Source organism: Balaenoptera acutorostrata, chromosome 10 (assembly GCF_949987535.1).
Source record: "Balaenoptera acutorostrata chromosome 10, mBalAcu1.1, whole genome shotgun sequence".
Lineage (NCBI taxonomy): Eukaryota > Metazoa > Chordata > Mammalia > Artiodactyla > Balaenopteridae > Balaenoptera > Balaenoptera acutorostrata.
In genome coordinates this window covers 68,290,908-68,318,607 of record NC_080073.1, presented here as the reverse complement: position 1 = coordinate 68,318,607, position 27,700 = coordinate 68,290,908, and the positions used below count along the sequence as shown (strand labels likewise).

The 27,700-nt window shown below is 38.9% G+C and overlaps 1 protein-coding gene and 1 pseudogene across 9 annotated transcripts in view; both read left to right on the top strand.

Moving 5' to 3' along the window:
- Window positions 1-6,590, top strand: part of FKBP5 (FKBP prolyl isomerase 5) — a 101,666-nt gene extending 95,076 nt beyond the window's left edge. For all 9 annotated transcript variants that reach the window (XM_057554280.1, XM_057554279.1, XM_057554274.1 and 6 more), the window contains 3 exons: window positions 116-301; window positions 2,949-3,188; window positions 3,921-6,590. In XM_057554280.1, coding sequence (XP_057410263.1) covers window positions 116-301; window positions 2,949-3,188; window positions 3,921-4,025 — 531 coding nt within the window. In that variant the 3' untranslated portion in view covers window positions 4,026-6,590. The remainder of the gene's footprint in view (window positions 1-115; window positions 302-2,948; window positions 3,189-3,920) is intronic.
- Window positions 6,591-23,238: 16,648 nt separating this feature from the next.
- LOC103013155 (sigma intracellular receptor 2-like) lies at window positions 23,239-23,772 on the top strand (annotated as a pseudogene).
- The last annotated feature ends 3,928 nt before the right edge of the window (window positions 23,773-27,700 follow it).

Here is a 27,700-nt window from a genome sequence, read left to right as displayed (position 1 = left end):
CGAGGTGGTTGTCTCCTTTTGCGGATTTGCTTTTCTCAGGGAGGGCTGAGCTTACACTTCCTTTGTACCTGCTCCAGAGCCTGTACAGCAAGTAATTACTGGCTTTCTCTGTTAGGGAGGCAAGTACATGCAAGCGGTGATTCAGTATGGGAAGATAGTGTCCTGGTTAGAGATGGAATATGGCTTATCAGAAAAGGAATCGAAAGCTTCTGAATCGTTTCTGCTCGCTGCCTTCCTGAACCTGGCCATGTGCTACCTGAAGCTTAGAGAATACACCAAAGCCGTGGAATGCTGTGACAAGGTAAAGTGTCTTCGTGTGGGATGAATGTTAGATAGTCCGGATCTTTTTTCTCCATCCTCGTACTCAGTCATCTTCTGCTTCCTCTCAGCCAAGCTTTGGATTTTTCATTTTGCTTTGTTTTGTTTGGGATTATTTGTTTCTCAGTAAGAATTGGGAAATTCAGAAAGATTTTTTTTTTTTTTACTACAGTCATACTTTCCTAATGCCTAGACTACTTATAATAATACATTATGAGTAAAAGTTTTGATAAAATTAAGCAATTTTTATCCATGACCTTAAGTCGATGGTATTTGGTACCAGATTACACAATTTAATAAGAACATTTAACTGAAGCCTTTTAGGATTTTAAGAACAGACTGTGGCTGCTCATGCAGGGATATATACAAGTCACTTTTTATTATAATCATATTTATTCACTGACTAGGAATATACATAAATAATTTGCAAGACCCACAAAGCATCAGCATCCCTTATTACATCTCTGTTGTTAACATGTTAAGCAGCACCTAAGTACTAAAAGACCAGTAACAGTATCATGTGTACGATTCTGTTCTTTTCTACACTAGCTGATGCTATTGTGTCTGGTATTTGGTCTCAGAGCGAACAGTGTATATTATACTATGGGTAAAAGCTAGTAACTGGATATATCTTAAAGATAGACAAAGGAAAGAGGAATAACACGCAACTATTTCATACCTTCTTTGTAAGATTATTTTTGAGTTTTAAGATTTTGAGTTTTGTGGATGTGTTCCCTATCATGTTATACTAAATTTTTGCCTGAGAAAAGAATGTTATTATTAATTCCATTTTTAAACTTTGTGCTTTTTTATTATAAAAGTAGTAAAGTCATTCAAAATTCAGACATTACAGAAACATACAAGAAACTGAGTCCATTCATAAAATTCCCATTGACCCTCTCCCAAGACCACAGTCATTCATTTCCCACACACCTTCCTTTTGTTTTTCCATACATAGTAACATGTATATTTTTTAATGAGAATGTATAGATGTATAAAACAAGGACATCTTTCTGCATCTTATCAGTTCATCATATAACTCTTCTTCATTCTTTTTAGTCTATATAGTATCAGTTGTATGCATCTATCATAATTTGTTTAACCAGTACCTTTTGGTAGATTTCCAGGTTTTTGATATTATAAATTATGTAGTGTTTCTCTGCATATGTGTGAAATTATTTCTCTAGGATAAAATTCCTAGGAGTGGAAATACTGGGTCAAAAGATGTTATTTTAATATATTTAAATTTTAATACTTCATATATTATTGAATATTATCAGTGGTTTCTTTTCTCAGTATTATTGGCAACAAAAGATTCTTATTTTCATTTTTACTTCTTGGTTACCAATGAAGTTGCACATCTTTTCATGACTTGTTAGCCATTTGTGTTTCTTCTGTGAATTGCTTGTTCATCACATCTTTCCACCAGATTATTTGTTTTCTATTGATTGAGGTAGCCTCACATTATCACTGTTAACCCTTTGTCTGACAGTAGGGACCTTGTTCTCACTTGTTTGTCTTTGATGATGGTATCTTTTTCTGAAAAGAAAGTTTTAATACTTCGTAGTAAAATCTGTCTTTTTAGAAAAGTCTTCTCCATCCAACAATAATAAAAATAACCCTGTTCAGTACTTTAAAAACCTACTCCAACTAGGTTTACTTTAAAAAAATAATAATAAATAACCCTATTATATATATATTTTTTAGGGTTTTTTATTTTTATTTATTTTTGGCTGTGTTGGGTCTTCGTTTCTGTGCGAGGGCTTTCTCTAGTTGCGGCAAGCGGGGGCCACTCTTCATCGCGGTGCGCGGGCCTCTCACTATCGCGGCCTCTCTTGTTGTGGAGCACAGGCTCCAGACGCGCAGGCTCAGTAGTTGTGGCTCACGGGCCTAGTTGCTCCGCGGCATGTGGGATCTTCCCAGACCAGGGCTCGAACCCGTGTCCCCTGCATTGGCAGGCAGATTCTCAACCACTGCGCCACCAGGGAAGCCCCCAACCCTATTATATTTTGTGGGGGGTTTTTTGCCTGTAAACATAGTTGGTCTAGAATTTATTTGTTTGTTTATGATATGAGGTAAGAATCTAACTTATTTTCTACATGGATAGTCACTGTCTTGGCCCCATTTATTGCAAAGTTAATCCTTTCCCTACATGATTTACATTACCATCTTGGTGATTATTAAATCTTTTTGTATACATATACATGAATCTGTTTCTGAATGCCTTGTTCTCTTCCACTGACCTGTTTGTCCGTGGAGTACTAACCACTGTTTTAATAGTAGTTTTAATAGTTTCAGTAGTTTAATAGTATATCTTTTTCTCTGGTGGGTCAAGTCCCCTCATTATTTTTGTTTTTCCAAAATTTTCTCTGCCATTCTTAGTCATTTACTTCTTCCATTGGACTTTATATGAACTTTTCAAAAGTCCTCCTCCCAAGTCCCCTTGGAACCTTTATAGAAATTGCATTAAATACAGAAATTAATTTGGATATTTTGATCAGTAGTACATAATTACCTTGAGCCTGATCTTTTCAATATGCCTTTTCCAGTTTCCTTGGCCAGAGACCTTTCTCTCCAAATTCCCACAAGGTACATGCATCCTTTCTAAAACATAGACCATCTGTCCCTAGGCCCTTGGACTGGACAGTGCCAATGAGAAGGGCTTGTACAGGAGGGGTGAAGCCCAGCTGCTCATGAATGAGTTTGAGTCAGCCAAGGGCGACTTTGAGAAAGTGCTGGAAGTAAACCCCCAGAATAAGGCCGCGAGACTGCAGATCTCAATGTGCCAGAAAAAGGCTAAGGAGCACAATGAGCGGGACCGCAGGATATACGCCAACATGTTCAAGAAGTTTGCAGAGCAGGATGCAAAGGTATGTGCAGAACCCACTTGCCTTCAGGTAGATCATGAACTGACTGACCTTGCCCCTTTGACTTTTTTTCTAAGAAGCTTCAGCATAGGACACAAGCACAGGAAGACAACCTGAGAGGCACAAGAATAGGGAAATTGATCTCAGATCTGATTGAGGCTGGTTTGGATCCAGAAATAAAGTAGAGCTTTTCCACTATTCTGTTCCCCAAAGGCACATAGTTGTGAGGCCCTGGCATGTCCATGCAAGAGAAGAGGGAAATTAATTCCCTAGAAATGTACTAAGGCTTTTATTATTTTTTAAAAAACCAAACAACATTTGCTTGTTGAGACTTCGATTTTCCTGGGAAATGGGCTCTGATGGGGAAGCCCCGCCGTCATGCCCTTTACTTTGAGGCTCGGGAGCCAACTTAGCGAATGTGATAGGATCAGTCAGCCTCCCCTGCAGCAAAGTTGTATTCTGGTCCTGCGCTGACCGTCCGCTCAAACCCCCTTGTTATGTGGACTTGACTGTGAAACAGCTGTCCCTGCAGCAAGCTGGTCACTTTAACGAAAGAAAAGTGAAAGCCCCCACTCTGACTATGGCAGCAGAGCCGTGACTTACACAGCTGCACAATCTAAATAAAGACATGGTAATGCCCTCTTGTGTTCGACCTGAGAGTCTGGAGGAGCCAGGAAGTAATTGGACATTTCATTTCTTTTTTCCTCTAATCCTCTTGATTTACTTCTTCCTCAGGAAGAGGCCAGTAAAGCAATGGGCAAGAAGACTTTAGAAGGGGTCACCAATGAAAAAGAAACAGCAAGTCAGTCGATGGAAGAGAAAGCCAAAGGCCATGTATGACACCACGCCAAGGAGGGAAGAGTCCTAAGGAACTCGGCCCCTCCTCCACGGGCTTTCACCCAACTCAGGACTAAACAGTGTTTAATGTAAAGTTTGTTATAGTCTATGTGATTCTGGAAGCAAATGGCAAAACCAGTAGCTTCCAAAAAAACCACCACCCTGCTGCTGCCCAGAGCTCTCATCGAGGGGGTGGCATGGGACCACTCCAGGTGGAACAAAGCAGCAACTGTTGGTGTGGAGAGGTTGAGCCAACAGCTTAAGTCCAGCTCATTTCAGTTTATGTCAACTTGCAATATCCAATTCAGGGTCTCTTGAGATCATCCTAACAATTGGGGGCTGGCTGTTAGGTTTTCCATTTGACTGAACTTTAATAGCACTGCAGAAACCTAGAAATAAATGCTTAATGAGTTTCTTCTTTCCTACAGTTGGGCAGGGGAGAGTTGGGGGAGGTTTTGTTTTTCAAATGACTGAAGTGCTGTGAATGCATGCTGTTGCATTTTTAACCAACAGAACCCAAAGGAGAGGGGCCGGGTCCCCCCTCAGACCCCCAGCAGCGTCACGGACCTGAAAGCCAGAATCTCAGAGGCCTCTCGCTTGCTGACTTAGCCGCCTCCCAGACCCCCTCCTTAGTAAAGCAGCCTCCTTGTGAGAGCAGGCTTCTGCCCCGCCAGCCTGTCCCCCCAGAGGAGGAACCCTGTCATTCCTAAAATATTCTTCAACGCTAACGAGCAGAGCGAGTTTCTGGATTAGCTTTCCCTGTTTTGGATGAAGTTCTGAGATGCTGAAATGTGAATAGAACTATCAGAATTGTGCTTTTTCTTCCCTCCTCTATCCTTTTAGGAAAGAATGTTGAATCCAGTACTGCCTGCTCGCATTGCTACCATTCAGTTTCTTATTTCCATTCTAACCCTTGCTATAAAGAATTTCAGGCTTGTTCTTGTAATACCTGGAGTGAGTGAGTTTATTTACATATCTGTCTAGGATCCATGCAGCCTTTTTGTTGTCTTTTTAAAATTGCTGTCTCATAAACACATGTATACTGATTTATGGAAGTTTATTTACACTCCTCTATCAATCATGTTAAAAAAATTTTTTGACTTTTTACTACTAAGTAGCTTAATTTTTAAAAACAAAATCTGTGGGGTTGAAAAAATAAGTCATCGCTCTTCTACGTTAAGCATTTTCCTTGCAGGTTTGACATGTAGTAGCTTTCTTTTCCTGCGCCGATAGCTGCTTTGTTCTGGTGTGAGTTGTGAAAAAGAGTTGAAAACAGCTTCCCATGCAGGTACATCTAGCCTAAAATCTCCAGTACTTGGGCATTGAATTAGGGCAAGTCTTAAATATGTACATGTAGTTGAATTTTAGTCCTTACGGGTAAGCGAGATTAAGCGTGGCTTTCTGGTCCCGCAGCCTAAGAAATAAGAAACACTCATGGGAATGCATTTGGCAACCCAAGAAAACATTTGCTTCAACCTGGAACATCTCACTTTTTTAAATCCTAAAGAACACTGGCAATTGTATTTTAGATTAATTTTTATTTTTATGGTGGTTTTAACAAAACAATTTTATTGTTAGGTTAGGTCCCATGTTAAAACCTAAAAATAAAGTCATTTCCTTTTATATCAGTTTTTTTTTCCATGGAACAAATGGAATGTTCTCCTTTAATGATAACTAAAATCCTTTTAATTTCTCATTTACACATTAGTCTTTTTTCATGAGTTATTTCTTTTTTTAAAGAAGTCTCACCTAGGGAATATAAAAGCAAAAGTTGATTTTGCTTATCTGCTTAACTGTTTAGTATTTGTAGCTCTGTTGACTAGAGCACGACTCCAGTGAGGCTAAGGTTAAAATTAGATCCTAAAAAGTCCAGTTAGATTTTTGCAGGTAACAAGCAAAAAACTGTTCCAAAAATTAGATTATCTATCTTAGCCCACTGTCTCGTCTGTTATGGGTCATGTGAACAGGCGAGGAGAGAGAGGGGAAGGCTGGGCAAGTGGTTCGGAGCAAATGATTATGAGGTGCCCATCACCACTCAAGAGAAAGAAACTTCACATATTCTTGTATCAAATTCAATAATTTTAAACAATTTGTCTGGAAGTCAGCAGATGTCTTTGAACCATCTCTTAGACTGCATTTGGAGTGGTGAGGCAGCATACGGTGAATTAAAAAATTGGTTTTTTAAAAAAAGTATTCAGATGCACTTTTTTGGTGTTCCTTAAATAAATTAAGAAAAACAAATGTGATTTCCCATTCTTGGTTTTGCTCAAATAGTCTTCAAGAAAGGTTGTTTTGGTTGAAAAACTGTGGTGGGGGACAAGTTGAAGAAATGAGACCTCAGAAACTTGGCAAGAGACAATATTCTCCTGCTCCTTGCTCTGATGCACAACTTGAGATCAACATTGGGCTAAAGGCAGTGGAATTATGCATCTTTGTAAAAACAAGAAGATTTTGCTTTTTCATTAAGCAGTGGATATTCCGCCATTTTAGCTGAGTGTAAGGTAGGTTCAATTGGGGAAATGAAGAGGTTTAATTGTGCCCTTTAATAAATATGTAAAATATAAGTAAGCATACGTCAGGCAATGTTCTGCGTTCGTTAAGCATGTGTTTCCTCTTAAGTAGCTTGTTAATCCTGATTCACAGTGCAAAAGACAGGGGCTGCGGGGCTGGGGGCACTGTGACCCCAATAGCACCACCAAGGCCTACAGACAGGTCAGGTCAACACAGGCTCCAGCCACCTTTTATTCCCTTTGAATTCCTTGCTTCATCTCTGGATTTGAATTATACTCTACTCTTCCCCCTTTGCTGCTAAATTATGTGGTAATGGAATAATTCCCCTTATTTGCACGTTTTTCTAAACAAATAATGATTAGCTAGGGATCTTGAAGATAAGCAGTTTCCTAACTATAAATTTGTGATTTGGGTAATTCGAGGCAGCCTGCACCTGCTCCAAAGCATGAAGAATATCAGTGAAGAGTTTTCTCCATAGTTATTTGGCCTTTAAGGCATCACTTCGACTCCTCTTTTAGCATGGTGCATAAGAATGTATTCCAAGGGACTGTCACCAACATTAGTGACAAAGAGCATTAATTTGAGTTGATTCATCAAAATCCAAAAACAGTTCCCCAAACTAGCCGTATATTTCCATCAACTGGCTACTTACGTGTTTGAATAGCAATGACTGACAAAAGTGGACATAAAAGGAACCTTCAGTGCTTCCTTTCAGATTTTTCTCTCCTACTTGTCTGACATTTCTTTGGGAGATAAAGGAACTATACAGACAAGGCACAATAATTTTGACCCTGCTATTTATATAATTCATCTCAACATACATAATCTACATGTGTGACCTTAATGATACATTGCAAGAAAGGGGACATCACCGAATGTAACTCCCAAGAAGACCTTTGACAGCACCTGTTGGAGCTAACTGCTACCAACAGATGGGATGACTGCAGCATAGTCCATAAAGCAGGGATTCCCTGAGGACCCTGGAGAATCAAGGATGAGGAGGACCCAGAAGGGTGAAATGGCCAGCCCACGGTCATCCAGGTCACCTGATACCCTTCTATAATTTCAAAATAGTTCTTTTTCTAGTCTAAAGCATGATTCTTTTGGCAAATGGCATAAGATGTTGATCGCTCCTTAAAATCCCCAAGCATTTGGTGGAACTGAAATGGCGACAGAGCCATAGGCCTCATAGTCTACTTTGGAGTAAATGCAGGGAATTTACCAGTATGTAAAGGGTAGGGATGTTTTGCTTTTTAAAGCATGCTCTGGGTTGAGTTAAGGAATTTCAATGTTTAGAGGAAATAAAAAACAAACCAGGTATTAGATCCTCACCACCCACCACCTTGGATCTGGTTGGAGCAAGAAAAGGCGAAAGGTTTTCCTCTGCAGCCTGCTCATTTTCAGCAAACACTTCAGTACCCATGTTTGGAGGGACCAGACGTTTTTAACATAATCAAGGGCAAGTAGTGAAACCTTCAGTAATCGGCCGGGCATTGACAAGGGTAGGGTAGGTACCAGTTGCTAAGAACAGTGCATAGAAAAAGCTGTCCTGCAGCCACAGGCTTAAACTGGTCATTACTATTTGAATTCTTACTATGTGCCAGACACTTAAACCCTCTTTACACTGAATTTCCAGATATAAAAAGAATGTAGCTGCTACACTGTTTCTACCTTTGGAATCTCACAAAAGATCATGTGGTCCTTACCAACCTAAAACTATGCAAGGAAGGAATTCTGGGAGATGTATTTCAAACCTGGCTTAGTTGACACATTATAAATACCCCAAGTGTCCAAGCCTCTCTTGAGGCATTAAATATATTCCTGGCCTGGGTCTACTTTGGATAATATGCTTTCATAAAATAACTTTAAAGCCAAATCATAATGCCTACAGCAAGAAATTATCTCCTTAAAAGCTTCTGACTGAGGAGATAAGGTGGGCAGACCAAGTAGCTAATGACTAGTATTGGGGGAGGCAATGGCTAATTCTAGTTATCTAACTGATTTGATGTCTGCTTACAACCACGTTTCCACACTGAGAACTTCTGATCTTTTCAGTGTAAAGACGTGAACCCACATATATACCCTTGCCCTTTACAGATACCAAAGTCTTCCTAAAGGTGACACCAGCCAAAACATAATAAACTCATATGACCCCCCACTGAGGGATCAAGGAACTCATGCATTCCTTTACTCATCAGCATCTCAGCATTTAGTACACTATGCCCAAACTAGTACTTAGTAGATGCTCAATAAATTGGCTTCCTCCCTTTCTCGTAAGGCAGCCTCACATCTCTATTTCAGTGGCCCTTCATTCCTGTAAACTTGCCTTGAGATGTGGAGGCCAGAACCACATGGTTTTCTAGCAGTGCCAGCAACCTGATTTTGGTCCTTGATGTATTGGGAACCAGCAACAACTTGACTTGGGGCAGGGGACATAACTGCAAAATGGATCTGTGGTCTTCAGGCCACACTGATCTTAAATCTATTTCCACTATTAACTCAGAGTTCATCAGCCCAACAGATATGTGAAGTGGAGGAGGATTCTGGGGAGATGGAAGGGTAGGACGCACCAGGAATCTCTCTCCTACCTAGACAACCATTACACTGGCAGAATCTGTCTGATGTAACTATTTTGGAATTCTGGAGTCTGTTGAAACCTTGCAACTTCCAGGCATGGATGGTATATTGTAGGCAATTTTAGTCAATTTCAGCTAGTACAATAGCAGCTACCCATCCACCACCACCAGACATATGGCAGGCAGCTCTGCAAGTTTTCTGGCACAGCTTGTGGGAGCTAGGGTGGGCAAAAAGGACTCTGTCCCCTGAATATTAAGCATCTGTCCTCTGAGTAGGATTGCTGCTTGATTACTGAAGTGCAAAGAGGCAGGAAGCCACTGTCTCATCTCCCCTGCTCCCCCATCATTGTAAGCCCCTCCATCTCTGGCTCAAGTGACTTCCAGGGGAATTTAAAGGACCAGTGGCCTTTTGCCCTCCCCCAGCCTTCACTTTTTGCATTTTCCTCTTTCAGGAGCCAGACATTAAAGACTAGGACATTCAAAAACAACTTCCTATATGGGGAAAATTAGCAAGTGACAATATATGTCCAGGGAAAGGCTCAGAAAAGACCTGAGAAGATGTTAACTTTACACCTCAGACCAATATTAAGCACAGAGACAGCCTACAACAATCAAAAAACAAAAATAACAAACAAAAAAAACCCCAGAAAACCCTGGGGATGAGGGAGAATCTGATTTCCAGAGTTAATACCACATTATTAGATTCACATGGCCAGTGTTCAACAAAAAAATCACAAGACATACAAAGAAACAGGAAAGTATGGCCCATTCATAGGAAAAAATAATTCAACAGAGTCTTTCCCTGAAAAAGACCTCATGACATATACTACCAAAATTTTTAAACAACTGTCTTAAAGATACTCAAAGAACTAAAGGTAGATATGAAGAAAGTCAAGTAAACAATGTGTAAACAAAATGGAACTATCAGAAATTTAAAAAACCTAAAGAGAAACCAAAAAAATTCTGGAGCTGAAAAGCACAATAACTGCAATGAAAAATTCACTAGGCATATTCAAAGGCAGATATGAGCAGGCAAAAGAAAAAACTAATGAACATTAGGATATGACAGTGAAATTATTGAGACTGAAGAACAAAAAGAAAAAATTGAAAAAAGTGAACAGAGCCTAACGGACCTGTGGGACACCATCAAGTGGACATCATGAGACTCCAGAAGAAGAAGAGAGAGAAAGGGGCAGAGAAAATATTAGAAGACATAATGGCTGAAAAGTTCCTAAGTTTAGTGAAACACACAAATGTAAACATCCAAGAAGCTCAACAAATTCCAAGTAAGATTAATTCAAAGAGACCCAAACCAAGACACATTATAATCATACTTTCAAAAAGACAAAGATGGGGTTTCCCTGGTGGTTCAGTGGTTAAGAATCTGCCTGCCAATGCAGGGGACACGAGTTCAAGCCCTGGTCCAGGAAGATCCCACATGCTGTGGAGCAACTAAGCCTGTGTGCCACAACTACTGAGCCTGCACTCTAGAGTCTGCGTGCCACAACTACTGAAGCCCACGCACCTAGAGCCTGTGCTCTGCAACAAGAGAAGCCATCACAATGAGAAGCCTGTGCACGGCAACAAAGAGTAGCCCCCGCTCGCCACAACTAGAGAAAGCCCGCGTGCAGCAACAAAGACCCAACGCAGCCAAAAATAATTTAAAAAAAAAAGACAAAGATTGAATCTTGAAAGCAGCAAGAGAGAAGCAAGTCGTCACATACAAGGGAGTGTCAACAAGATCATCATCAGATAATTTGGAGGCCCGCCAGTGCACAGGCTCCAGCCCTGGGACCCACAGCCAGCCAGGCCAGGACCTGGCCCCACCCCCCAGCAGCCTTCACACAAGGCAGGGCCTGGCAGCCAACCGGGCCAGGGACCAGCCCCACCTACCAGCCCACCCACAGTAGTCAGCCCCACCACAACAGAAGGGCCAATGGAGCACATATAAAGGACACCCCTAGATCATACAGGTTTGCATCCAGAGGGTAGTGTACTACCAGACCCCCGTAAGGACATCTCCTACAAATGGCCACTTCTCCAAGATTGGGAACTGTAACCAACCTACCTAATACATACAAATGACCACAGAGAATTAGGCAAAATGAGACAACAAAGGAATATATTTCAAATGAAGAAACAAGACAAAACCCCAGAAGTACAACTAAGTAAAGTGGAGATAAGCAATCTACGCAATAAAGAGTTCAAAGTAATGATCATAAAGATGCTCGGTGAACCTGGGAGAAGAAAGGATGAACAGAGTGAGAAGTTCAACAAAGAGAAAATATAAAGAAGAACCAACGAGTTGAAGAATACAATAACAAATAAAAAATACACTAGAAGGAATCAAGAGTAGATTGCATGATGCAGAGGAATGGATCAGTGAACAGGAAAACAGTAGTGGAAATCTAAGCTGAAAAGAAAAAAGTCTTAAAACATGAGTACAGTTTAGGGACTTCCCTGGTGGTCCTCCTTACAATGCAGGCGATGCAGGTTCGATCCCTGGTCAGGGAACTAAGATCCCACATGCTGCAGGGCAACTAAGCCCTCATGCCACAACTATTGAGCTTGCATGCCTCAAAGAGAGAGGCTATGTGCCACAACTACAGAGCCCATGTGCCCTGGAGCCCACACACCACAACTAGAGAGAGAAAACCCACACACCACAACTAGAGAGAAGCCCACGAGCTGCAACTAGAAAGAAGCCCAAGCACCACAACGAAGAGACCACATGCCTTAACAAAAGACCCCACATGCCTCAACGAAGATCCTGTGTGCCGCAACTAAGACCTGATGCAGCCAAAAAATAAGGAAAATAAATAAAATAAATATTTTAAAAATGAGTACAGTTTAAGAGACCTCTGGGACAATATCAAGCATACTAACATTTACATTACAAGGGTCCCAGAAAGAGAAAAGAGAAGTCAGAAAACTTATTTGAAGCAATAATAGCTGAAAAAAATTCCCTAACCTGGGGACAGAAACAGACATTCAGGTTCAGGAAGCAGAAAGAGTCCCAAATGAGATCAACCCAAGAAGTGCATACCAACACGTATTGTAATTAAAATGGCAAAAATTAAAGATAGAGAATGTTAAAAGAAGCAAAGGAAAAGCAAACAGTTAAATACAATGGAACTCCCATAAAACTGTCAGCTGACTTTTCAGCAGAAACTTTGCAGGCCAGAAGGAGTGGCATAATACATTCAAAGTGATGAAAGAAAAAAAACCTACAACCAAGAATACTCTACCCAGCAAGGCTATCATTCAGATTTGAAGGAGAGATAAAGAGTTTTGCAGACAAATGAAAGCTAAAAGAGTTCAGCACCACAAATCTGGCTTTACAAGAAATGTTAAAGGGACTTCTCTAAACGGAAAAGAAAAGACCACAACTAGAAAAATGAAAATTATAAGAGGAAAAAAAAATCTCATTGGTAAAAGCAAATGTAAAGGTAGTAGATCAAACACTTATAAAGCTAGTAGGAAACTTAAAAGACAAAAGTAGTAAAATCATTTATATCCACAATAAGTAGTTAAGGGATACACAAAATTAAAAGATGTAAAATATGATGTCAAAAACATTAAGGTGGGGGGAACAGTAAAAATGCAGGGTTGTTAGAATGTGTTTGACCTGTAATAGATACACAAATCCCCCAAAAAAGAGGAATCTAAGCAGACCACTAAAGACAGTCATCAAATCACAAGGGAAGAGAGCAAAAGAAGAAAGGAACAAAAAGGAACTACAAAAACAACCCAAATACAATTAATAAAATGGCAATAAGTACATGCCTATCAATAATTACTTTATGTAAATGGACTAAATGCTCCAATCAAAAGGTATAGAATGGGTGAATGGATTTAAAAAAAAAAAAACAAGACCCATATATATGATGCCTACAAGAGACTTACTTCAGGTCTAAAGACACACACAGACTGAAAGTGAGAGTATGGAAAAAGGTATTCCATGCAAATGGAAATGAAAAGAGAGCTGGAGTAACAATACTTATAACAGACAAAATAGACTTTAAAACAAAGACTGTAACAGGAGACAGAGAAGGACATTACATAATGATAAAAAGATCAATCCAACAAGAAGATATAACAATTGTAAATATATATGCACCCAGCATAGGAGCACCTAAATACATAAATATCAACAAATGTACAGAAAGAAATTGACAGTAACACAATAATAGTAGGGGACTCTAACACTCCACTTACATCAAAGGACAGATCATCCAGACAGAAAATCAATAGAAAACACTGGCCTTCATATATACAATGGAATATTACTCAGCCATAAAAAGAAACGAAATTGAGTTATTTGCAGTGAGGTGGATGGACCTAGAGTCTGTCATACAGAGTGAAGTAAGTCAGAAAGAGAAAAACAAATACCGTATGCTAACACATATATATGGAATCTAAGAAAAAAAAATGGTCATGAAGAACCTAGGGGCAAGACAGGAATAAAGACACAGACCTACTAGAGAATGGACTTGAGGATATGGGGAGGGGGAAGGGTAAGCTGTGACAAAGTGAGAGAGTGGCATGGACATATATACAGTACCAAACATAAAATAGCTAGCTAGTGGGAAGCAGCCACATAGCACAGGGAGATCAGCTCAGTGCTTTGTGACCACCTAGAGAGGTGGGATAGGGAGGGTGGGAGGGAGGGAGACGCAAGAGGGAAGAGATATGGGAACATATGTATATGTATAACTGATTCACTTTGTTATAAAGCAGAAACTAACACACCATTGTAAAGCAATCATACTCCAATAAAGATGTTAAGAAAAAAAGAAAACATTGGCCTTAACACATTAGATCAGATGAAATTTACACATATATTGGGCTTCCCTGGTGGCGCAGTGGTTGAGAATCTGCCTGCTAATGCAGGGGACACGGGTTCGAGCCCTGGTCTGGGAAGATCCCACATGCCACGGAGCAGCTGGGCCCGTGAGCCACAATTGCTGAGCCTGCGCGTCTGGAGCCTGTGCCCCGCGACGGGAGGGGCCGCGATAGAGAAAGGCCCGCGCACCGCGATGAAGGGCGGTCCCCGCACCGCGATGAAGAGTGGCCCCCGCTTGCCGCAACTGGAGAAAGCCCTCGCACGAACCGAAGACCCAACACAGCCAAAAATAAATAAATAAATAAATAAATAAGAAAATCCTTAAAAAAAAAAAAAAAAAAAAAAGAAATTTACACATATATGTAAAGTATATATATATGTGTGCGTGTGTGTGTATATATATAAAACATTCCATTGAAAAGCAGCAGAATACACATTCTTTTCAAGTGCACATGGAACACTGTCTAGGATAGATCACATGCTAGGCCAATAAAACAAGTCTCAATACATTTACAAAGACTAGAATCATATCAAGCATCTTTTCTGACCACAGTGCTGAGACTAGAAGTCAACTACAAGAAAAAACTGCAAAAAAACACAAACATGTGGAGGCTAAACAATATGCCACTAAACAACCAATTGGTCATTGGGATAATCAAAGAGAAAATCAAAATATATCTGAAGACAAACTTAAGATGGAAACACAATGATCCAAAATCTATGGGATACAGCAAAAGCAGTGTTAACAAGGAAGTTTATAACGATACAAGCCCAGATCAGGAAACAAGAAAAATCTCAAATAAACAACCTAACTTTTTTACACCTAAAGGAACTAGAAAAAGAAAAACAAAAAAATCCCAATGTTAGTAGAAGGAAAGTAACCATAAAGATCAGAGCAGAAATGAATGAAATAGAGACAAAAAGAAAGAAAGAAAGGGAAAGAAAAAGAGAAAGAAAGAAAAGATCAATGAAACTTAGAGCTGGTTGTTTGAAAAGATAAACAAAATTGATAAACTTTTAGCCAGACTCATGAAGAAAAAAAGAAAGAAGGCCCAAAGAAATAAAATCAGCAATGAAAAAGAAGTTAAAACTGACACCACAGAAATACAAAGGATCATAAGCAATTACTACTAACTATACACACCAGTGAGATGGACAACGTAGAAGAAGTGGATAAATTCCTAGAAACATACAATCTCCCAAGACTGAATGACAAAGAAATACAAAGTATGAACAGATCAATTACCAGTAAAAAACTGCCTCAGTAATAAAAAATTCCCAACGAACAAAAGTCCAGGACCAGACAACTTCAGAGGTCAAGTCTACCAAACATCTGAAGAAGAATTAATACCTATCTTTCTTTCTTTTATTTATTTATTTGTTTTATTTATATATATATTTTAACATCTTTATTGGAGTATAATTGCTTTACAATGTTGTGTTAGTTTCTGCTGTATAACAAAGTGAATCAGCTATACATATACATACATCAACATACCTCCTTCCTCTTGCATCTCCCTCCCACCCTCCCTATCCCACCCATCTAGGTGGACACAAAGCATGGAGCTGATCTCCCTGTGCTATGCGGCTGCTTCCCACTAGCTATCTATTTTACGTTTGGTAGTGTATATATGTCCATTCCACTCTCTCACTTCGTCCCAGCTTGCCCTTCCCCCTCCCTGTGTCCTCAAGTCCATTCTCTATGCCTGCGTCTTTATTCCTGTCCTGCCTCTAAGTTCTGAAGAACCTTTTCTTTTTTTTAAGATTCCATATGTATGTGTTAGCATACAAATACCTATCTTTCTTAAGCTATTCCAAAAGTGGCAGAGAAAGGAATGCTTCTGAACTCATTCTATGAGGCCAACATTACCCTGATGCCAAAACCAGATAAAGCACCACAAGAAAAGAAAATTACAGGCCAGTATCCCTGATGAACATAGATGCAATAATCCTCAATAAAATATTAGCAAACCAGGGCTTCCCTGGTGGCACAGTGGTTAAGAATCCGCCTGCCAATGCAGGGGACGTGGGTTCGAGCCCTGATCCAGGAAGATCCCACATGCCGTGGAGCAACTAAGCCCATGTGCCACAACTACTAATCCTGTGCTCTAGGGCCTGTGTGCCACAACTACTGAGCCCACGTGCCACAGCTACTGAAGCCCGTGTGCCTAGAGCCCGTGCTCCACAACAAGAGAAGCCACTGCAATGAGAAGCCCGCACACTGCAACGAACAGTAGCTCCCACCCACCACAACTAGAGAAAGCCCACGCGCAGCAACGAAGACCCAACGCAGCCAAAATAAATAAATAAAATAAATTTATTACAAAATATATATATTAGCAAACCAAATTCAACAATTCATTTAAAGGATCATACACCATGATCAAGTGGGATTTATCCCAGGGATGCAAGGATTTTCCAATATCCGCAAATCAATCAGTGTGATACACCACATCAACAAACTGAAGAATAAAAACCATATGATCATCTCAATAGATGCAGAAAAAGCTTTTGACAAAATTCAACACTCGTTTATGATAAAAACTCTCCAGAAAGTGGGCATAGAGGGAACCTACCTCAACATAATTAAGGCCATATACGACAAACCGACAGCTAACATCACACTCAATGGTGAAAAGCTGAAAGCATTTCTCCTAAGATAGGAACAAGACAAGGATGTCCACTCTCGCCACTTTTATTCAACATAGTTTTGAAGTCCTAGCCATGGCAATCAGAGAAGAAAAAGAAATAAAAGGAATTCAAATTGGAAAAGAAGAAGTTAAACTGTTTGCAGATGACATGATACTACACATAGGAAATCCTGAAGACACTACGAGAAAACTACTAGAGCTCATAATGAATTTGGTAAAGTTGCAGGTTACAAAATTAATACACAGAAATCTGTTGCATTTCTATACACTAACAATGAAAGATCAGAAAGAGAAATTCCAAAAACAATCCCATTTACCATCGCATTAAAAATAATAACATACCGAGGAATAAACCTACATAAGGAGACAAAAGACCTATACTCTGACAAGTATAAGACACTGATGAAAGAAATTGAAGACAACACAAACAGATGGAAAGATATACCATGTTCTTGGATTGGAAGAATCAATATTGTGAAAATGACTATACTACCCCATGGCAATCTACAGATTCAATGCAATCCCTATCAAATTACCAATGGCATTTTTCACAGAATTAGAACAAAAGCATCTTAAAATTTGTATGGAGACACAAAAGACCCTGAATAGCCAAAGCAATCTTGAGAACAAAAAACAAAGCTGGAGGAATCAGGCTCCCTAGCTTCAGACTATACTACAGAGCTATAGTCGTCAAAACAGTATGGTACTGACACAAAAACAGAAATATAGATCAACAGAACAGGATAGAAAGCCCAGAAATAAACCCATGCACCTATGATCAATTAATCTACAACAAAGGAGGCAAGACTATGCAATGGTGGAAAGACAGTCTCTTCAATAAATGGTGCTGGGAAAACTGGACAGCTACATGTAAAAAAAAAATGAAATTAGAACATTCTTTAACACCATACACAAAAATAAGCTCAAAGTGGATTAAAAACCTAAATGTGAGACTGGATACTATAAAACTCTTAGAGAAAAACATAGGCAGAACACTCTCTGACATAAATTGCAGCAATATCTTTTTCAATCCATCTCCCAGAGTAATGGAAATAAAAGCAAAAATAAACAAATAGGACCTACTTAAACTTAAAAGCTTTTGCACAGCAAAGGAAACCATAAGCAAAATGAAAAGACAACCAAGAGAATGGGAGAAAGTATTTGCAAATGATGTGACCAACAAGGGATTAGTCTCCAAAATTTACAAACAGCTAATGCGGCTTAATATCATCAAAACAAACAACCCAATCAAAAAATGGGCAGAAGACCTATATAGACATTTCTTCAAAGAAGACATACAGATGGCCAAGAGACACATGAAAAGATGTTCAACATCGCTAATTATTAGAGAAATGCAAATCAAAACTACAATGAGATATCACCTCACACCAGTCAAAACGGCTATCATCAGGACTTCCCTGGTGGCACAGTGGTTAAGAATCCGCCTGCCAATGCAGGGGACACAGGTATGAGCCCTGGTCTGGGAAGATCCCACATGCCATGGAGCAACTACGCCCATGCACCACAACTACTGAGCCTGCACTCTAGAGCCCATGAGCCACAACTACTGAGCCTGCGTGCTGCAACTACTGAAGCCTGCACACCTAGAGCCCGTGCTCTGCAACAAGAGAAGCCACCGCAATGAGAAGCCTGTGCACCTCAACGAAGAGTAGCCCCCACTCACCGCAACTAGAGAAAAGCCTGCGTGCGGCAACGAAGACCCAATGCAGACAAAAATAAATAAATAAATACATAAATAAATAAATTTTTTTAAATGGCTATCATCAAAAAATACATAAACCATAAATGCTGGAGAGGGTGTGGAGAGAAGGGAGCCCTCCTACACTGTTGGTGGGAATGTAAATTGGTACAGCCACTATGGAGAACAGTATGGAGGTTCCTTAAAAAACTAAAAACAGAGCTACCATATGATCCTGCAATCCCACTCCTAGGCATATATCTGGAGGAAAACATGGTACAAAAGGATACATGCACCCCAATGTTCACTGCAGCACTGTTTACAGTAGCCAAGACATGGAAGCAATCTAAATGTCCATTGACAGAGGAACGGATAAAGAAGATGTGGTACATATATACAATGGAAAGTTACTCAGCCATTAAAAGAATGAAATAATGCCATTTGCAGCAACATGGATGGACCTAGAGACTGTCATACTGAGTGAAGTAAATCAGACAGAGAAAGACAAATACCACATGATATTACTTATATACTAAATCTAAAAAGAAATGATACAAAACAGAAACAGACTCACAAACTTAGAGAAGGAACTTATGGTTACTGGGGGGAAGAGTTGTGGGAAGGGATAGTTAGGGAGTTTGGGATTGACAAGTACACACTGCTTTATTTAAAATAGATAACCAACAAGTACCTACTGTATTGCACAGGGAACTCTGCTCAATATTATGTAACAAGCTAAATGGGAAAAGAATTTGAAAAAGACTAGATACATGTATAACTGAAACACTTTGCTGTACACCTGAAACTACCACAATACTGTTAATCAACTATACTCCAATATAAAATAAAAAGTTAAAAAAAATTTTTTTAAATGAAAAGATATATTGTGCTCATGGATTGGAAGGATTAATATTGTTAAAGTGACGATACTCCTTAAGGCAATCTACAAATTCAATGCAATCCCTATCAAAATATCAGTGGCATTTTCATAGAACTATAATAAATAATTCTAAAATTTGTATGGAAACACAAAAGATCCTGAGTGGCCAAAACAATCTTGAGAAAGAATAACAGAGCTAGAGGTATTATGCTACCTGATTTTAAACTATACTACAAAGAGCTACTACAGTAATCAAAACAGTATGGTAATGGCACAAAAAACATAGATCAATGGAACAGAATAGAGAGCCCAGATGAACCCACACTTACAAGGGCAATTAATCTATGACAAAGGAATCAAGAATATACAATGGGGAAAAGAGAGCTTCTTCAATAAATGGTGTTGGGAAACTGGACAGCTACATGCAAAATAATCAGAATCAAACTGGAGGATGTGGAGATAAGGGAATCCTTGTGCACTGTTGGTGGGAATGTAAATTAGTGCAGCCACTATGGAAAACAGTATGGAGGTTCCTCAAAAAATTAAAAATAGAACATACAATCCAGCAATTACACTTCTGGGTATTTTTCCAAAGAAAATAAAAACAATAATTCAAAAAGATACATGTGCACCCCTATGTTCATTGCAGCATTATTTACAACTACCAAGATATGGAGCAACCTAAGTGTCTATCAATGGATGACTGGATAAAGAAGATGTGGGGTCTGTGTGTGTGTATGGAATATTTTATCAGCCATAAAAAAGAATGAAATCTTGCCATCTACAACAATATGGGTGGGCCTAGAGATATTATGCCAAGTGAAGTAAGTCAGACAGAGAAAGGCAAATATTGCACAGTTTCACTTACATGTGGAATCTAGAAAACAAAACAGATGAACAAATATAATACAACAGAAACAGAATCATAGATACAGAAACAAAAAGGTGCTTGCCAGAGGGGAGAGGGTGGGGGATGAGTGAAATAGGCAAGAGAAATTAAGAGGTACAAACTTCCAGTTTCAAAATAAATGAGTCATGGGGATGAAATGTACAGTGTGGGGAATATAGTCAATAATAATGCAGTGTCTTTGTATGGTGATAGATGGTAACTAGACTTATCATTTTGTAATTCACAGAAATATCAAATCACTGTGTTGTAGTGTTGTAGGTCAAGTATACTTCAAAAAACAAATAAACTCATAGAAAAAAAAAAAACAACTGGAGGCAAGAAGTCAGTAGGCCAGTATATTCAAAGTGCTCAAATTAAAAAGTCAACCAAAAGTCCTCTATCCAGCAAAACTGTCTTTCAAAAGTGAGGGAGAAATTAAGATATTCCTAGATATACAAAAGCTGAGGAAATTTGTGACCACTAAGAGCTGCTCAAGGGAGACCTCCAAGGTGAAATGAAAGGACCCTAAACAGTACCTCAAAGCCATATGGAGAAATGAATATTTCAATAACGGTAAATACATGGGTAATAATAAAAGCTAGTATTATTATAGAAATGATTTGTAACTGTACTTTGTTTTCCACATGATTTAGGAGACTAATACATCTAAAGAAAAAAATTATTAATGTAAAAGTATGTTACTGTAACTTTGGTTTGTAACTCCAAATCTTGGTTTTCTACATAATTTAGGAAACATACATTTAAAAGAATGATTACTTATGCATTGGGTACACAATGTATGAAGATGCAATTTTATGACATCAACAAGTGAAATGGTTGGGGATGGAGCTGTAAAGGACCAGTTTTTGTATGTTATGAACCTGCTATAAATTCAAATTAGAATACTATAACTTTATGTTCAATGTAATCTCTATGGTAACTGGAAAAAAATAGCTATAGAATATACAAAGAAGAAATTTAAATATTTCACTAAAAAAAAAATCAACTAAACACTAAAGAAGACAGGAACACAGCAAATGAAGGACAAAAAAGCTATACGACATATAGGAAACCAAAAAACAAATATCACAATAACAGAAGTCTCTCCCTATCGGTAATTACTTTAAATGTAAGTGGATTCAACTCTCCATTCAAAAGACAGAGATGGACAGAATGGATGAATACACATGATCCAAGTATACGCTACCTACAAGAAACTCACTTGAGATCCAAAATCACAAACATGCTGAAAGTGAAAGAATAAAAAAAATATTCCATGCAAATTGTAACAAAAATAGGGCAGGAATGGATGGATATACTAACATCAGACACAATAGACTTTAAATCAAAAAAGGTTACAAAACAAAGAAGGACATTATATATTAATAAAAGTTTCAATACAGCAAGAAACTTTAACAATTACAATGTTTAAGCACCTAATAACCAACCATTAAAATATAGGAAGCAAAAATGGACAGAATTGAAGGGAGAAAGAGACATTTCTACAATAACAGTTGGAGACATCAATACCCCACTTGCAAGAATGGATAGAACAACCAGACAGAAGATAATTAAGGAAATAGAGGACTAGACCTAACAGACATATACAGAAAACCACCCAATAATAACATGATATACATTCTTCTCAAGTACACCTGGGGCATTTTCCAAGATAGAACATATGTTAGGCCACAAATTAAGTCTCAATAGATTTTAAAAAGATAAAGTTCTTACCAAGTATCTTCTCTGACCACAATAAGATGAAGTTAGAAATGAAGTACAAAGAAAACTGGAAAGTCCACAAAATTGTGGAAATTAATACACTTTAAAAAACAGGAGTCAAAAAATAAATCACAAGGGATATTAGAAATACCTAAAGATAAATAAAAATAAAACACAGCATATCAAAACTTATGAGACACAGCAAAAGTGGTACTAAGGGGAATTTTTGTTGTTGTTGTTCATGCCACACAGCTTGTGGGATCTTAGTTCCCCGACCAGGGATTGAACCAGGCGCTCAGCAGTGAAAGCGCTGAGTCCTAACCACTGGACCACAAGGAAATTCCCTAAGGGGAAATTTTTTAGCTATAAACACTTACACTGAAAACCAAGAAAGATCTCAAATCAACAACCTAACTTTATAATTTAAGTAACTAGAAAAAAAACAAACTAAACCCAAAACTAGCAGAAGAAAGGAAATAATAAAGATAAGAGTAGATATAGATGAAATGGAGAATAGAAAAATAATACAGAAAATCAATGGAATGATAAGTTAGTTCTTTGAAAATATCAAGAAATTTGCAAAACTTTAGCTAGATAGACTAAAAAAGAGAGAAGACTCAAGTTAGTAAAATCAGAAATTAAAGTGGGGAGATTACTACCAATTCTATAGAAATAAGAGACCACAATGAACGATTATATGCCAGCAGGTTGGACAACCTAGAATAAATGGATAAATTTCTAGAAACATACAAGCTACCAAGACTGAATCAGGAAGAAATTGGAGCAGATCAATTACTAGCAAGCAGACTGAATCAGTAAGCAAAAATCTCCCAATGAAGAAAGGCCCAGGACCAGATGGCTTCACTGGTGAATTCTACCAAACATTTAAAGAAAAATTAACATCAATTTTTCTCAAACTCTTCTAAAAAATTGAAGAGGTGGGAACATTCCCAAACTCATTGTCAGACAAGACAATGGTGCCCACCCTCAGCACTCCTACTCAACACAGTATTGAAAGTCCCATCCAGAGCAATTAGGCAAGAAAAATAAGTAAAAGGCATCAGAATCAAAAAGGGGGACTTCCCTGGTGGTCCAGTGTCTAAGACTCCACACTCCCAATGCCGGGGGCCTGGGTTTGATCCCTGGTCAGGGAACTAGATCCCACATGCCACAAGTAACAGTTTGCATGCCATAACTAAAAGATCCCACGTGCCGTAACTAAAGATCCTGTGTGCAGCAATGAAGATCCCACATGCTGCAACTAAGGCCCAGCACAGCAGAATGAATGAATAGGAAGGAAGGAAGGAAGGAAGGAAAGAAGGAAGGAAGGAAGGAAGGAAGGAAGGAAGGAAGGAAGGAAGGAAGGAAGGGAGGGAGGGAGGGGTTGGAAACCATAAAAAAAAAGAAAAGTCTCGGCTCCCGCTCTGCCCAACTGATGGATGATGGGGCCTCTGGGTGCCTGGTGTGGCCTGGAGTGGCTGCTGGGTCTCTACTTCCTCTCCTACATCCCCTTCACCCTGCTCGTGGACCTGCAGGCGGTGGTGCTGCGTGATCTCTGAGATCCCGGTGGAGCTGAGAAACCTGCGGCAGTGGTTTCTCAGGATTTCAAAGACCCCCTGCTACAGAACCCCCCGGTGTGGTTTAAGTCCTTCCTGTTTTGGGAGCTTGTGTTTCAGCTCCCCTTCTTTCCCATTGCAACATATGCCTTCTTCAAAGAAGGCTGCAGGTGGATCCACACCCCTGCAATCATCTACTCGGTTCACACCATGACAACTCTGATTCTAATCCTCTTCACATTTCTACTCGAGGATTTCTCCAAAGCCGGTTGTTTCAGAGGACAAGGACCTAAGACTTTCCACGAACGACTATTCCTTATATCTGTCTACACCCCCTACTTTCTCATCCCTCTCATACTTCTGCTTTTCATGTTGTGGAACACCTCCTACAAGTCTGAGGAGAAAAGAAAGAAAAAATGAGGAAGAATAGCCCCGGGTCCAGCGGAGAGGTGACCACAAGGCAGTTTCCTGTTGGACCCAGTACCAGGAAAATGCTCAGAACCCATATTTTCAGTAGTATTTGAAACACACCATGTGCTACAACTACTGAGACTGCGCTCTAGAGCCTGCGAGCCACAACTACTGAAGCCTGCACTCCTAGAGTCCATGTTCCACAATAAGAGAAGCCACCGCAGTGAGAAGCCTGCACACCACAGCAAGGAGTAGCCCCTGCTCGCTGCAACTAGAGAAAGCACACTCACAGCAACAAAGACCCAAAAATAAATAAATAAAAATCAGTGGTGTTTCAGTACACTAACAACGAATTATCTGAAAAAGAAATCAAGAAAATAATCCCATTTACAATAGCATCAAAAACAATAAATACTTGGGAATAAATTTATGCAAGGAAATGAAAAATCTCTATGCTGAAAACTATAAGATGTTGATAAAAGAAACTAAAGAAGACACAAATAAATGGAAAGGCATGCCATGCCTCTGGATTGGAAGAATTAATACTGTTAAAACATCCATACTACCCAAGCCAACTATTCAGTACAATCTCTATCAAGATTCCAATGGCATTTTTTAACAGAAGTAGAAATAATAATTCTAAATTTTATATGGAACCACAAAAGACCCCAAAGAGCCAAAACAATCCTGACCAAGAAGAACAAAGCAGGAGGCATCATTCCTGATTTCAAGCTATATTATAAAGCTATAGTCATCAAAACAGTTTGGTGCTGGCATAAAAACAGACACATATACCAATGGAATAGAATTGAGAGCCTATTTGTTAGAAAATAAACCCATTCATACACAGTCAACTAGTATTTATTAAGGGAGCCAAGAATACTCAGCGGAGAAGATAGTCTCTTCAATACAACGATGGTGGGAAAATTGAAAATTCACGCATAAAAGAATAAAACTAGACCCCTATCTCATACCACTCACAAAAATTAACTCAAAATGGATTAAAGACTTAAAATTTTAAGACCAAATGACAAATGCTGGAAAGGGTGTGGAGAAAAGGGAACCCTCCTACACTGTTGGTGGGAATGTAAGTTGGTGCAGCCATTATGGAGAACAGTATGGAGGTTCCTCAAAAAAAACTAAAAATAGAGTTGCCATATGATCCAGCAATCCCACTCCTGGGCATATATCTGGACAAAACTATAATTCAAAAAGATACATACACCCCTATGTTCACAGCAGCACTAGTCACGATAGCCAAGACATGGAAATAACCTAAATGTCCACTGACAGAGGGACGGATAAAGAAGATGAGGTACCTATGAACAATGGAATACTACTCAGCCATAAAAAAAGAATGAAATAATGCCATTTGCAGCAACATGAATGTAACTAGAGATTATCATACTAAGTGAAGTAAGTCAGAAAGAGAAAGACAAATACCATATAATATCACTTATATGTGGAATCTAAAATATGACACAAATGAACCTATCTAGGAAACAGAAACAGACTCACAGACATAGAGAACAGACCTGTACTTGCCAAGGGGAAAGGGGGTAAGGGAGGGATGGAGTGGGAGTTTGGGGTTAGCAGATGCAAACTATTGTATATAGAATGGATAAACAACAAGGTCATACTGTATAGCACAGGGGACTATATTTAATATCCCATGATAAATCATAATGGAAAAGAATATTAAAAAGAATGTAGGGACTTCTCCTGTGGTCCAGTGGTAAACAATTCACCTTCCAATGCAGGGGACGCGTGTTCGATCCCTGGTTGGGAAACTAAGATCCTAACATGCTGTGGGGCAACTAAGCCCACGCGTCACAACTAGAGAGGAAACCCGCACGCTACAACTAGAAAGAAGCCCGAACAGTGCAATGAAGAGCCCACGCACCACAATGAAAAAGATCCCACATGCCTCAACAAAGATCCCACGTGCCGCAACTAAGACGTGACACAGCCAAAAAAATTAATTAATTAAATAAATTAAATAAATATTTTTAAAAATTAATTTAAAAAAATAAAAATAAAAATAATGTAGATATATGTGTAACTGAATCACTTTGCTGTACAGCAGAAATTAACAGCATATTGTAAATCAACTATACTTCAATTAAAAAAAAGAAAAGGAATTTAAAACTTAAAAAAAAGACTTAAATTGTAAGACTGAAAACCATAAAACTCTTAGAAGAAAATAGGAAAAAAGCTCCTTGACATGGGTCTTGGCAATGATTGTTTGGATGTGACACCTAAAGCAAGTGAAATACATCAAAACAAACAAGTGAAACTACAAACTGAAAAGCTTCTGCACAACAAAAGAAATGATCAACAAAATAAAATGACACTACAGAATCGGAAAAAAATATCTGCAATTCATATATCTGATAAGGGACTAAATCTGAAATATACAAATAACTCACACAACTCAATAGCAAAACCAAAATAAAACAAATACAGTTGACCCTTGAGCAACATGGGCATTAGGGGCATCAACTCTCCGAGCAGTCAAAAATCCGAGTTTAACTTTATAGTCAGCCTTCCTTCTCCTCAGTTCCACATCTGAGGATTCAACCAACCACAGATTATGCAGCACTGTATTTACCATTGACAAAAACCCATGCATAAGTGGACATTTATAGTTCAAACCTGTGTTGTTCAAGGGTCATTATAATCCAATTAAAAAATGGGCAAAGGACATGAATTAACATTTTTCCAAAGAAGATATAAAAATGGCCAACAGGTATAGGAAAAGGTACTCAACATCACTAATCATCAGGGAAATGCAAATCAAAACAACAAGATATCACTTTATACCTGGTAGAATGGCTATCATCAAAAAGACAAAGATAACAAATGCTGTCAAGGATGTGGAGAAAAGGGAACCCTTGTGTACTGCCGGTGGCAGGGTAAATTGGTACAGCCACTATGGAAAAAAATATGGAGGTTGCCCAAAAAATTAAAAATAGAAATACTATATGATTCAGCTATACTATTTCTGGGAATATATACAAAGGAAATGAAATACTATGTCACAGAGATATTTGCACCCCCATGTCCACTGCGGCATTATTTACAATAGCCAAGACATGTATACAACCTAAGTGTCCATCAACAGATGAATGGATAAAGAAGTAGTGGTATATACACAGTGGAATATTATTCAGCCATAAAAAGGAAGGAAATCTTTTTTTTTTTTTTTTTTTTTAATTTATTTATTTTTGGCTGCGTTGGGTCTTCGTTGTGATGTGCAGGCTTCTCATTGCGGTGGCTTCTCTTGTGGCGGAGCACGGGCTCTCGGCTCACGGGCTTCAGTAGTTGTGGCTCAAAGGCTCTAGAGCGCAGGCTCAGTAGTTGTGGCGCACAGGCTTAGTTGCTCCGCGGCATGTGGGATCTTCCCAGACCAGTACTTGAACCCGTGTCTCCTGCATTGGCAGGCGGATTCTTAACCACTGCGCCACCAGGGAAGCCCAAGGAAGGAAATCTTGAGATTTGCAACAACATGGATGGACCTTGAGGGCATTATGCTAAGTGAAATAAGTCAGTCAGAGAAAGACAAATACTGTATAATCTCACTTATATGTGGAATCTTTAAAAAAAAAAAACTCATAGAGAAAAAGATCAGATTTGTGGTTACCAGAAGTTGGGTGTGGAGGAATTGGATGAAAGTGGTCAAAAGGTACAAACTCCCAGTTATAAGATAAATCAGTACTGGGGATGTAATGTACAACTTGATAACTACAGTTAACACTGCTTTATAGTATGTGTGGAAATTTTTAAAAGAGTAGATCATCACAAGGAAAAACCATTTTTTTCCTTTTCTTTAAATCTGTATGGATGATGGACATTAAACTTATTATGGTAATCATTTCACAAGATGTGAGAGTCAGTGCTGTACAATTTAAACTTACATAGTGCTGTATGTCGATTA